A 13,815-nucleotide genomic window follows, 5' to 3' on the forward strand; every position below is an offset into this window, starting at 1 on the left:
CCAGACTGGGCGTGCGACTTCGGCAGTTAGGCGTGTCTTTGACTTCAGCACCAGACTGACACGCCTAATTTGGGCGTGCAAGTCGCACGAAATGCACGGCTATGCTGGGCATGCTTAGTGAATCAGCACGCCTTTCCTGAGCGCGCAAACATGACATTATCGTTGCTAACAAGCACGCCAAAATTAGGCGTGCAAATTCTGACCGCTGATAATAAGCACGTCTATAATAGGCGTGCACGTTTGTAACGGGCAAAACGAGCACGCCCCGCCTGGGCGTGCCCAACGGATATATTTTTTCGAAAAAACTCAGTTTTTTGCCTATAAATATGTTGGTTTTGAAATCATTGTTGAAACAAGCTTTTGCTTTCAAAATTGATCAGCATGATTATAGTGAGTTTAGTGATGAGGAAGATAGCGACTATTCGGATAGTTCAGATTCAGATGAATTCGATTACGATGATGGATGGCTAGACGATTGTGTCGAAGACGAAGATCCCGAATATTTGGTTAGTAAATTTTAATTAGTTTTTATTGTTAGTGATTAATTTAATGAGATTAGTAGTATTTACTATGAAATTTAGCTCATATGTTGCAATAGTTAGACAATAGTAAAAAATCCAATTTTAATTTGATCTAACATTGAAATTTAAATTTTAGAGCGAAGACTTCAAAGAACATTTTATTACTGATAAAGAGTGGGATACAAAAGAAGAGTTGTATAATTGGGCGAGAAATGTAGCGAAGAAATTGATGATAGTATTGGTAAAAAATTCGACAACCAAATACCACATTGTTATGGTATGCGATAGATTCAGTCCACCAAGGAATGGTAGAACAAAGGAGAACGTAATGAACCCAGATTTGCCAGTTCCTAGAATCAGCAAATCGACATCGAATAAGTGTTATTGTGACTGTGAGCTAATTGGGATTAGGAAAGCAAAACATAGTTCAAAATGGATAATAGGTGTTATTGAAGGTCAGGACAACCATAAGTTAAGGGATTCCTTTATTGGGAACTCATTCATGGGACGAATGACCCCCGAGGAGAAGTTAGCAGCTAGGAGGTGGAGGATGGTTTGAGGACTCCAATGCAGATATTAAGCGAGTTGAGGAAAACTTTTCCTGGGAACGTGACATCTAGGAAGGAAATTGCCAACTTATTACATAAGCTTGATTATGAGGATCGTGGAGAGCTAACGGTTACACAATGGTACCTTAAATTCTTGGTCGACAATGCTTATATTGTATATCCATTACGGAATAAGACTACGCATGAGGTCGAAATCATTTTTCTTTGCTAACAAGGAGTCCTTGTGGTTGTTGAAGAAGTTCCCATACGTGCTAGTCATGGACGCCACATACAAGACAAACAAGTAAGATAATTATTCTTTTAATATTTAGATACTTACCGAAATTGCGTCGATGGTCTGCGGGTTTTGAAAGTGGCGACGTAGAATGACTGTGTTGGGATCAACATACATGTGTGTGGAGTCCTCAATAAACTGTATGTACTCCAGAGTCACGTCCCAAAAGTGGGTGGCTATGGGACCATCTAAATCTATAAGCGGTCTCGGATCTTGATCCTATACACCCAACAACTCTGGATCAAACGTCACCTCGTACCTCGTCAGCTCATCCTCACGTGTGATCTTTGTAGGAGGAATGGGAGGTACCGGAACCCCCTGTCTAAAACCGAACTGTCGGAGTACCCGATCAGGCATGTAAGGCTCACAGACGTTGACGACCCGCAGAATGCCTCGAAAACGTGATGGTGCAAGCTCTGGAGTGATAAAATCAAGTGCACCCCACGGTTTCCAAACAACCTGCGAATAAATTGACGTTTTAGTTTACAATTTTCCGTTTAAAATGAAGAATAAAACTCGTACAAATCAAACCTCGCTCACAGAAACTTCGTCGAGGATGCGGCAAATTTGCCTTGGACGGTTAACGTTGTTGGAATATGGCACGTCTGGTATCGTATCCTCTCTAACAGCTGCACGTGCATCTCCCAATGCTGCAGTATTCATCATGCCATGACTACGGAAATGGGGAAAGTAAGCCCACATCCAAGCATGTACATGAATCCACTATTTCAGTTGAATATTTTGACTTAAATACATAGTTCTATTTTATACATTTATTTTCTTAAACTTACTCTGATTAGAATGTTGCAGCCACCGATCCCCTGCACTCCACGTCGTGACGCCTGTCCTAAATTGCGATACAAGTACGCAAACACTCCTTCTCCCCAAGCATATGATGACGTGACGTCGTGGTCAAATAGGAGAGTCAACCACCTGTGCTTCCCGCCCTTGGTCAACTTGTCGACCAAGACAGTAGAAGCGAGAAGCAGAAGGAGGTAATATGTAGCAATCTTGCCCTCATCTCGATGGTCACTCTGCAGCCACTGAGTCATACGTGTAATCAACCACGATGCCGGTATGCCTCCTGCATGGTTCCATCTAGACAATTGTGACGCGGTCACCTCCAAATCTTGGCATACACGCTCTCTGACAGCCATCTCATAAAAAACGGTCGACGTGCAACTCCTCCCATCAATCGGCAACCCAGTAATCTTGAGGACATCATGTAGTGTAATCGTCATCTTGCCAAAGTGGAAGTGGAAGGAGTTAGTCTCCGGATGCCACCTCTCAACTAGAACGGAAATAAGGGTGGAGTCGATCCTAGAAGCAGCGCCAACTGTACGAAGATCCATCAACCCGCTCCTCACTGCAATCTGGAACCACGAATCAGGATCATCCGTAATATACTCCTCAAACGTAGAGAAGTAGGTTGTGCGAGCATGGATCTTCAAACACTTTCCAGTCTAAAAGTTCAACATAGTTGATTTAAAACCAATATTACAAAGTATTGTTATCATTTTAATTAAAAAACCTACCAAATCCTGCTCCGCTTGTCGTCTAGCGCGACCTCTCAATGCAGGAGCAACATCAACATGAGCCTCAACATCTACGGCCTCAGGAGCAACATCATCACCACGATCATCGCCTACGGGAGCATCGCCAACCTCTACATGTCCACCCTCGACACGTCTCCTCTGTCTGCTAGGTTGTCGAACCAATAACGGCTCAACGACAGCAGGGTCTATCCGAGGAGTCAAGTCGTAAATGGCTCGTGCAATGTGTGACTTGTAACTAATTAGTAAACCTTCTTTACGGGGGGAGGCCCTGGATCCCACTCAGGCAGAGCATCAACTGGTGGCACAGAAGCTGAAGCCGATGGTACAGAAGCTGAAGTCGGACGCACAAAAGCTGAATCCGGTGGCACAGAAGTTGAAGCCGGTGGAACAGAATCCCCGACGGGTGGCACACTAGACTCAATCGGTAGCTCTGAAGCAGTAGGCCCGACGGGTGGCACACTAGACTCAATCGGTGGCACGATAGACTCCACCGGTGGCACTGAAGCAGTAGGCCCGACGGGTGGCACGCTAGACTCAACCGGTGGAACGATAGACTCCACCAGTGGCATAGAAGACTCTACCGGTGGCACAGTGGACTCGGCCTCGGGCATAGTGGACCGGAGTGGTGGCAGAGAGGCAAAAGACGAAGGGTCCGTCTCAACAACCGGATCAATACTCATGTAGAACAAATCATCATCATGGGACACATCCTCAACAACCGGATCATCTCTATGTAGATCAATAGACGCCTCGTCCTCCAATCGCTCGGCGACATCATGTACACGTTGACGTATGGAGTCTGTCACACCCACCCGTCGTGTCCTTACTTCCACTATCGGCGTCGGTGCCGTCATCCCAGTATCACCCAAACTCGCGCACAAACTCTAATAGCATTATTGAAAAAAAGGTCTTTTCAATACAACTGTTTTTATTTTTATTCGATCAATCATGTATATCAATTACGATTTCCAATCCAATCAAGCTTAAATTCTTAATGTAAAGAAACAAATTAACTCCTCAATATTTAATATCGAATTTCCGTAAATCGTTTTTGATTTACAAATCTTAGTTCGATATTTGATATTCTAATTATAATTTCAATTTCATTTTCAATTTCAACTTCTATTTTCAATTTCAATTTCAGTTTATAATTCCAATTTCAGTTTCAATCTCAACTTATATTTTCAATTTCAATTTCAATTTCAAGTTATAATTCCAATTTCAATTCCAACTTATAATTTCAATTTCAATTTCTATTTCAATTTTCAATATCAAAATTAGTGTAAAGAAACAAATTGAAACTTATAATTTACCTCGTAGGACACCGTTATTGGAGTAGTTTCATTGTCGGGCTCGGTTAAATGTCGCGTAGCTCGGGTAACGGGCCGTCGTCCACCACCGCCGGCAACACCGCAAAATGACGGGTTGCTCGTCATCTGCCACCAAGTCAGTTGCGGAGTCGTCCACCAGTGATTCGCTGGATGGTTGACCGGCCGGCCGAGCTCCATTTCCGGCTTGCTGACTCTGCGAATTCGGTGGTGCTCCGGCGTCTACAACCTGGGAATCGGTGGCAGGCCCGGCGGGAGCAGGATCGGGAATGGGAACGCAATCCCCTTCTTCGGCCATTGAGGGGCGGCGTGACTTCGTCGGCACGAAGGGGCTGTTGAGGGGAGAACGAAGAGAGAATGAAGGGGAGAAGATGAAACGAAGAGCCGAACACCGATCGAGAGGCGAGGACAAAGGCGATGACGGAGGGAGAAGCCGCGCTCGAGTTTTTGAAGACGAAGAGGCGAGGAAGACGAAATGACGGCTGCAGTTGAGTTTTTGAAGACGAAGTAGCACGCTTAACCTAAGTGTGCATGTCCGCTTAGGTTAAGCGTGCTTATGGGCCTGGCCCAACCCATAAGCACGCCCGGAGGAAGCGTGCAAATGGGCGCCTAAACAAGACTTGCACGCCCAGAATAGGTGTGCATAGCGCGCCCGACATACGCATGCATTTTGTTCCTTCTTCCTCGCTATTGCACGCTCCACATAGGCGTGCAATTCTTTGGTATCGATTGTGCACGCCTACATTGAGCCTGCTAGCTGTATGCGAAATTAGGCGTGTTTTTGTGGCCTTTTTCTTCCAACTGTACCCCTAGCACGCTCAAACTGAGCGTGCTACACATGCACGCCCAACTTATGCGTGCTACACATGCACGTCCAACTTATGCGTGCAAATTGGAGTGTTAGACAAAAAAGAGAGTACATATAGCCGTTTCCTATTTATATATATATATAAGAATATACGAGTGATGGGTGACGGGTGGTCTTCCGTCATGCACATTTGATCTACCATCCGTTCACCCACCATACACTTCACCCGTGGATAAAACCTAAGCAACATCATAATAGTCATGTTCATTGCTTTTGCACCTTGTTAGAGTAGCTCTCCGATGGCACTCTCTTCGAGTGTTTTGCTCATTTTGTCTAGGAAATTTGGCGTTGCTTTTTGTTGTGGTGTATTTTCCTAACTTGATTTGTCTGTCCGGTTTTTCCTGTATTTCATTTTGTTGAATATATCTATTTCTTTTCTTATAAAAAAATCCAGCATAATAATAATTCAAGGGGAACAATTTCCGCTAGAAAGAGATATACAAATCTTAAATTTCCGTAAGTAATTCTACTGTGCGGGGAATGTATGAACTTGTTTGATTTCCATATAAAATGTTTCAAGATGATAAACGTTTTCCAAATGGTTCAGCTTAATCAATTGTTTAATTGCATCTTTGAGTATAACACATGTAAAAAATGCTTTCTACCAAAAAAAACATGTATATCGAATATGTATTTTTTATCTAACGAATTGAATCCTAAAGTAGAAGAAATCAAATAAACATCTCTAATTTGGCGAACTGAATCCTAAAATAGAAGAAATGAACTGTTATCTGAAAACAGAATCCGACGCCATCGTTTAATTTGCATAATGCCATAGTCAATTCTTTCTTTCTTGAAACAAAAAACAAACTGTAAAGTACATTATTGCGATAAAAATGTACATAAATTTTGACAGATCCGATCTTCAATCAAAGGACGAGGTCTTCGGAAGCTATATCAGAAAGAATATCAGTACGAACAATCCAAGTGAGTCAATTGATTTATAGCCTCGAAATTTATTTGTTAATCAAAGTGAAAACACTAAAACAACATATATACCAAAATGTGGTGCGTCCTATTGATGTTGTTCATCCAAAAGCATATGAATCGCAGCTGGATTCACCTCGACTTAGGACGCCATTGCTTTTCTTTTCTGTTCCTAGTCTATTCATCAACCTATTTGATTAATCTGGTTGTAACATTACAGATTCTGCATCTCAAAATCAATGCACAAAGAAACGTCAAACCTTCAATTTTGTAACATACATTCCTACGTGCTAAGTCAAGTCAACACCACTGCTCCCAGAGGGCGAGGAGGAGATTACAGTCCCTGCAAGAAGAAGCACACAGCTGGTTCTCATCAATGGAAAATAGACAGATAAAATTCTCACAAAATGAAGGGATAACACTCTTTTGCATTATTTGACCTGACTAACCCTTTTGTATGACACGCAAACTTTGATAAACTAGATGATGATTGCTCTCTCCCATTCAGAATATATTAGTCATTATAGGTTCAAATTTGATTTAATTTAATTGTCATTTTAGTAGTGTTTAAGTAGTGTTCCATTTTCCAATTCACTTTATCATTATCTTTGCTCGTACTAATAAGCTAATCAAAAGTAGAATTAAATAATTAAATGCTACGCTTTTTTTTTACAAATCATACGAAGGTTCCCTAACAACCAGGAAAGACTCAAGGTGTGTTTGGTACATGTATTTATAAAGAACTTTATCATTTATAAATAGGTTTTTATTTGGTTAAAAGAGTACTTTTATGAAAATACGTGTAGTTTTCAAAAGGTTAAGAGTGTAGAAAAAAATATAAAAAATAATTTTATACATGTTTATCGAAACTTAGAAAAGTACTTATTCATAAAAAGGTCATTATAAATAAAAAGTAGTACATAACAAACAAACCCTTAAAAATGTTACATTTTTGTTGTTGTTGTGAAGGTTAATCATTCCATCTCCAGGATTTAGTGCAATTAACTTTAGTTTCTATTTATGGTATGCTTATTCCTAAATCCTATCCTAGACTCATTCTCTCTTCTACAATAATGTGCTAAAAAGGAGTGGACTTTATGTTTTCAATGAATTAATGGGCTCATTTCATACTTTCTTAATTTGTGTGTTTTAAGCTAAAATTAATTTGAATCAATTGAGTAAAAAAACTTTCTTTTTTTAAAAATAATTCTGCTTTGATTTACCATATTCACCCCTTACGTTGAATCATGCCCCCCCTTAAAACCAATTACTCAATTTCCAATGACTATTTAAGAGGGGCAATAGTGGAAAAATTGTCTCCTTAATTTGTGTTAATATTTCTACGAACATGTATTTATATACGGAGAGAGTAAAATAACAAAACATATCGTATTACCTGACTCTGGCTATAGATTGGCACCTAGAAGGCCAATATCTCCATCTTCCTCAGCAAAGATATCACCCTCAAAAACTTTGCTTGTGGAGTTTTCTTTACACTGCAGTTCACTAACCTGAACCGTGTGATTCTCCCACGCAACAGGAAGCGATCCTTCCAAATTCACTACCGAATTCTGCCTTGCATCTTCATAAACAGTCTCTTCCACCTTATCAGTAACCGCACACGACGGTTCAGCATTGAGATCAGAACCCAAATCAAACCCAGTCACCCCCACCGCCACTTGTTCACCCTGCTCATTAGCTTCTTTCTTCGGCCTTTTCCACTTCTTAGTAGAAGAAGTACCATCATCCTCAAAATCCTCTTCTTCCCTATCTCTATGCAAGTACACCCACAGCTTCCTCTCCCCATCAAACAGTACACAAGGGTCTCGTTCATAATGCAGACGGTCCAGGGCCCCACTCACCACCTGATTAATCTGCGCATCAGTAACATCCTCAACCATATACTGCGAGTCTCTTATCAAAGTACAAACATCAGCTCTAGTACCAATATTCCCCGGTAGCCGTGAAGCTGCGTCTCTAACAAGACAAAGAATTGTCACATGAGGTGGTCTGTCACGTTTCAACATAGGATGGTCTCTGGCTTTTGATGTCGGCTTACCACCACATCTCCTTAATGGAGCAACTATTGACTTCTTACCATCAGCTGCTGTGTAACAGAATGCTCTGTCTGGAATTGAGTATCTAAGTAACTCTTCTCTGCGGAAATATGATTTCACTTCCTCAGAGCTTGGGGTGATGGTGGTCAGACTCTTTTGAGCTCTTAAGTCTCTGAATCTCTCTTTCTCGTCGAGATTGTTCTGCATCAGCTCTAATGGAGGTGCAGGGAGGCTACCTATTTGCTGTAGTGTTTCTTGTCCGCTTTTAAGCCAGTTTGCGAACGCGTCAACTAACTTAACTAACATTTTCTGGGGTACTCCCCAGGCTTCGAAAGATGTGATTGGCTCGAGCTCTTGCTCTTCTGTTGGATTTAGTCTCACTGTGCCGATCCAATGCCATGATTTTCTTGATTTCTCATACCCTACTAGAGGCTTCCAGGCTTTGGCTCCTAATGGCGCTGTTTTCGCTGAAAGTATCTTTAAAACTCCGCGGATTAAATCCTGGAGAGGCTCTTGTGTTTCGAGAATCAGTGGATCGCCTGGGTTTGATCTCACGAACTCCACGATTTCTTGAATAGTAAGTAAGGGCATATTCTGCTCAGATTTTTCTGCTTCAATGGAGGATTTTGGAGTGATCAAGGACATACGAACAGCGGAAAGAAGATGGACAATGGAGAAAGTGAAGTCCTTGTGTACTGTGGGTGTTATTAAAGTGAATGTCTTCTTAGGTTTCATTTCTGGTTCTACTTCCGTAATTATCTCTGTCACAGGGGGAGGCATTTCGAGGTCAAGGGTAACACGATCAGTTTCAGTTTTTTTCTTTGCCCTTTTCTTTGAGGGAGGAAGTTCACTTACTTCCTGCTGCAGGGGTTCTTTATTATCAAATGCATCATCATTATTATCCACCTTTTGTTTCCTCTTCCTTCCTACTGAACTGCACCCAATTATTGCAGGATCGTGATCTTTTGCCTTGTTTTTTGCAATCTGAGCTTCAAACAGATCATCATCATCATCATCATCTTCAGCAAAATAATCTTGCAAGTACTTAGAATGAACAGAAAATTCATTGCCTTTCTGTCTCCTCTCTGCAGGTGAATTGTCTCCAGCTGCTGCTTTCTTACTGGCTTTCTTGGAAGATTTTTTGCTCTGCCCATTCAAGTACTCATCTTCCTGAAGTTGAGAGGTAGAGCTCATTTGCTGCATTTTGACTTTCCGCCTGCTCTTAGAAGAATAATTTCCAGTTTCGGGTGAATGATAAAGTTGACTGAAATCATCAATAGGTGCAAAGTTTGTTGCTAGGTTTCCCATAGACTGATCACTCTCTTTCCGCCCTTTCTTAATCAGTTTACCCTTAAAACTGACGCCAGATTTTGGGTAACTATGAATAGGGATATCCAACTTTCTCATCATCACGGGATTGCTATCTTCTTCTTCTTCTTCATCAAGTTCATCTGATGAGTCCGACTCTGTTTCCTCACCCCTGTTTAAAAGCCTGTTAGATTTCATTGAAGCTACCTTCAACCCTCCATTCTGTATTGGATTCTTTCTGATCTTCTCCACTACTGGATTCAATCTATTCCCAAACTTCATTTTCCGCCCTCTACCATTCCACTCATCATATCTGAAATCACTGTCAGGAAAAAATACCTCTTCCTTAGTCTTCTTACTACGGTAAGGCTCAGTTCCATTTCCATTGGATAAACCCCTCAAAGAGATCTGGTCCTCGTAAGAAGGTTCCAGATACTTGCCTTTTCTGCCATAGTCATACGAAGCTCTCAAACTTGAAGGCCTACCACTTGCAGTCAACATTTTAAAGTCTGATAGCTGATTGACATTCAAATCCATACCATAAGTTGCACGATCATGGCCTTCTCCAACAAATTCATCACCTCTGACAACCTGATGCTTTTTCCTTGACTTTGAATGACCGATAAAAGAACCATATGGTGCATTCACATCTGTCTGATGATCTATTCTATAGGAATTTGAATCATATCCAGATCCCTTAGCAAGCCTAGAGAGATGTGGGTGAACTTTAGTGGGAACAACTTTCAATACACCTCTCGGGTTCTTTTTGCTGTGACTTGAAGTTTCCATTGCTGACATGCTTCCCCAAGAAGGGAAATCCAAGGGAGGACTTACCCTATATAGAGTGTCATTACTGTATTTTTGACCTAATCCTCTTGCTTTAGACTTTCTAACCCGTAGATGATCAGCAGAATCCTCTTCTGAATAATCAGTCTGTACAGTTTCAGGCATCAATCTCTTCTGGTTTCTCATGATGTTCAGGACACGGGCTTTCTCATTAACACTATAGCCCTTGCAATTTTGCCAAGCATCCCTTATCTGCAACAGATTGCCTACCATGGAGTTCTGATAGTTCCGCAAAAAATGGTAATGTTCGTGTCTCTGGAAGAAATTCAGACCACTTCTATAAAGAGCTACTCGAGGCTCACACAATCCTCCTTTGAACATTTCAAACAGCTTGGTAATAGGGTTACCGAAATACAGATTTTCACAGTCAAAGAGCTCCTTCAAGGTGTGCATATAGGTGTCCTGATCCATGTCAGGAAGGTATTGAGTGAGGTTAAAGCGCTCTTCTTCAGTCAGGCAGTCATTCCAAACATCAAGAGACAAAATCTCACGTAAATCAGGAAGATCATACAGCTCGTATGGTATGCAGCAAGTCTGATCTCCTACTTGACAAATTTCAGTCCCACTCTCCCCCAATTCTGATAAATCGAAGTCATCAGATCCCATCCCGGAATCAGCATCATCTAATTCATCATCATCTTCTGATTCTACAGGGCTTGGCCTATTAAGATCATCTTCATCACTCATCATATTCTCCTTACTCCTACTACCAAGAGAGAACTCTGAGTCGAACCGGGAGACCTTAAAATTGTTCTTCTCAATAGCCATCAAAGCTTTGCACAACTAACTAGTACAGAACACTCGCGCCTTCCCCGGAAAACAAATATTCACATCCGCAACCACCGAAAACCCTAGAAATTGGAATTGCAACTATTAAAACTCAAAACACATATACTTAGCAAAGAGAGTGAAACAAACGGAATAGACAATGCTATATAAACGAGTGACAGAGAGAAGAAAAAACAGAGATTCAAAAGGGATCATGGAAGTACCAGATTCAGCGATTGCAAACAGTCGAGCATTGAGAGAAATCCGAGCAGAAGTCCCAGTGCGAGAGGAACAGAGCGACGTCGGCGAGAAGCGAATTCGGAGCAGGGGGCGAACTGGCGAGTGCAATTGAGTGAATTGGGAATTCTGAAACCCTAAGAGAGAGAGGCGAATAGTAAAAGGCGGATAGAGAAAGACGACGGGGAAGAAGGGGGGCGAATATATGTAGTTCGTAGGAGGAAGAAGACGATGGGGACGTGGAAGAGTATGTGCCGTCGGATTAGATGGTGGGCGAGAGATAGATGAAAAGACGGAAAAGGGCAAAGAGGGAAAGAGGAGGAAGAAGAAGAGAGAGGTTTCTTCCCGCAGAGGGGTGAAAACTGAAAAAGGTGGGGTTTGTGTTTGGTTTGGTGCTTCTGCTATCATGTTGGGATAGACGGCGACTCAACCCGTAATACGTTGCAGGTAAATGGGTCGGGTCTTCGGCTTTATTTGGATCATGCTTGGACCCACTAATTTTGCCTTTTGACCGTTGGGCTAGCTACTAATGGGACCCATAAGTACTAACTATATAAGCAGATTTTTCAACCAAAGTTTAACAAAATCATTAAGTACGCTTGTGTCATTCTTTAAAAAAAAAAAGAGCTTGTGTCATTTGTATAAATGTACTTCAACTTCCGTATTAGTATATCGGTTTTTGCCTCTATATTACTATATCAGTTTTTGCTTTAAGGATATACTCTGTACTTTGCAAGAAGTTTGCTATAAAACATAGTTTTAAATATTTAGAATAATGAACTTTATTATCAGAAGTGAGACTGGATATGGATGATGGACCATTCAATTTACCGGTGTTGACGATCATTGACCGGTACTGATCATTGACCATTGAATGCGTATTAATACACAGAAATCATGCACTAATGCATAGAAATCATGTTGCCCATTTATCACAAAACTCATGCACTTCATGATAAAACTTATGCATTTTTCAAAACAATCATGCACTTTATTCTTTACACTAAAACTTCTGCACTTTTTAACAAAACTCATACAATTTATTGTAAAACTCATGCACTTTTTAACAAAATACATTACACTAAACCTCATTTTCAACAAAAATCCATGCACTAATTCCCAGAAATCATGCACTAATGACAACACACCAATCATGCACTAAAACAAAGAAGCCATGCATTCTTTCCCCTTGGGTATTTTCCGGCGGTAAACCCCTATGCTCTCCGACTTGCTCCAGCAAGGTTCCTCCCCATGAGATCTTGCTCTCCTTTCTTGGTGTTTTCCCCGCGCCTCACCATCATCTGCTAGTGGCTCGGTGTTTGGTGTGTTTCCGGCGTTGTCGTGCATATGAAGAAGAAGAAGAAGGCCTCGCCGCCACCGACTTGTTTAAAGGGCACACGTCTTAAGTGGCCCGTTGCTTGGTATTGGACGAATGAAGATGGCGGTCAGGTTAGAGTGAGAAAAGTCCCCGACCATGATGAAGATAGGTTAACGCCTTCGTTAGATGTGGTCGGCGTCTTGAGCTACAAACGTGAGATTGCTTGGCAGTTTAAGCATGAATGTGATGATGATGAATTCACTCTTCTCTACGAAGGTGCACCTGGTTCTGCCAAAGCGGAGCGGGCATCTAAGGGGAAGGTTGCTTTGGTGGAAGAGGGTGATAAAGTTTGTAGTGAAGTTCCCGCTGATGACGTGGTGGAAGAGGGTGGCTCCTCTTTGCAAGCGGCGAAAACTCTGGCGACGACGGTTGGAGCGAATCAAGATGTGGATGGTATTGGTCTCATCGACGTTGAGGACGAAGAGATGACGGCGTTGTCCAGGGACGACTTGTGCGACATTGATGTTAGTGATTTAGAGATGGTCCAGGCCCTTACCGACATTAGGTTTTCACCGACGACGACGACGGCTGCGGGTGGTGGTGGATCCTCACCCTCCCTTGGTGTGAACACATTAGATGATGGGAATGTAGTTACAGTCAATGCCATGAATGAGTCTGACAGAGAGGTCGTTAGGCCCTCGCCAAAGTAATATTTTCCCAACTACTACTCTACTAAAGTAAAGTGGTAAGTAGGGGTCGAATCCCCCAAAGAATCGAAAGAAATCAATTCCTACAATATTAAATTAATCAACTCAAAAACGTAACAAAGGGGGGAATTGATATAACTAATGACTAATGATTGTTTGAAGACAAAAATGGAAAAAAATACTTTGTATGATTGGTATTCACCTAATAGGTTGATTCAATGGTCATAGGTTTCTCTATTCGGGTTCTCTCTCTTTCTCTATTGCCTATATATCTTCCAATTGCCCTAATCCTTATTCTTTTATAGCTAATTAATCCAAGTAGCCCTAATAGCCCTTACCTACAAATCCAACCATAATAGCCCTTACCTACAAATTCAGCCATAAAATCATTAAGACTAATTTCTAGGTAGCATTAAGCACAAAAATAGATAAGAATGTACAGCGCCACTTGGCTACCAACACATCATTATCCTCCACACACCTACAAGTCCAACTAGTCTAGTTAGTTGTTTTGCTACTCTAATGGTTAGA

The 13,815-nt window shown here is 41.6% G+C and overlaps 1 protein-coding gene across 1 annotated transcript; it reads right to left on the minus strand.

The window, feature by feature from the left end:
• Window positions 1-7,449: 7,449 nt before the first annotated feature.
• On the minus strand, window positions 7,450-11,022 carry LOC141251501 (uncharacterized). The gene has a single exon (XM_073670352.1). The coding sequence runs from the start codon at window positions 11,020-11,022 to the stop codon at window positions 7,450-7,452; it is 3,573 nt and encodes a 1,190-aa protein (XP_073526453.1).
• Window positions 11,023-13,815: the final 2,793 nt, after the last annotated feature.

Source organism: Phyllobates terribilis, unplaced genomic scaffold, assembly GCF_046119375.1.
Source record: "Phyllobates terribilis strain yellow unplaced genomic scaffold, ASM4611937v1 Scaffold_7167__1_contigs__length_39487, whole genome shotgun sequence".
NCBI lineage: Eukaryota > Metazoa > Chordata > Amphibia > Anura > Dendrobatidae > Phyllobates > Phyllobates terribilis.

What these genes read in the sequence shown, in the direction of transcription:
- LOC141251501 (XM_073670352.1), bottom strand. Translation starts at nt 11,022, where the DNA reads ATGGCTATTGAGAAGAACAATTTTAAGGTCTCCCGGTTCGACTCAGAG.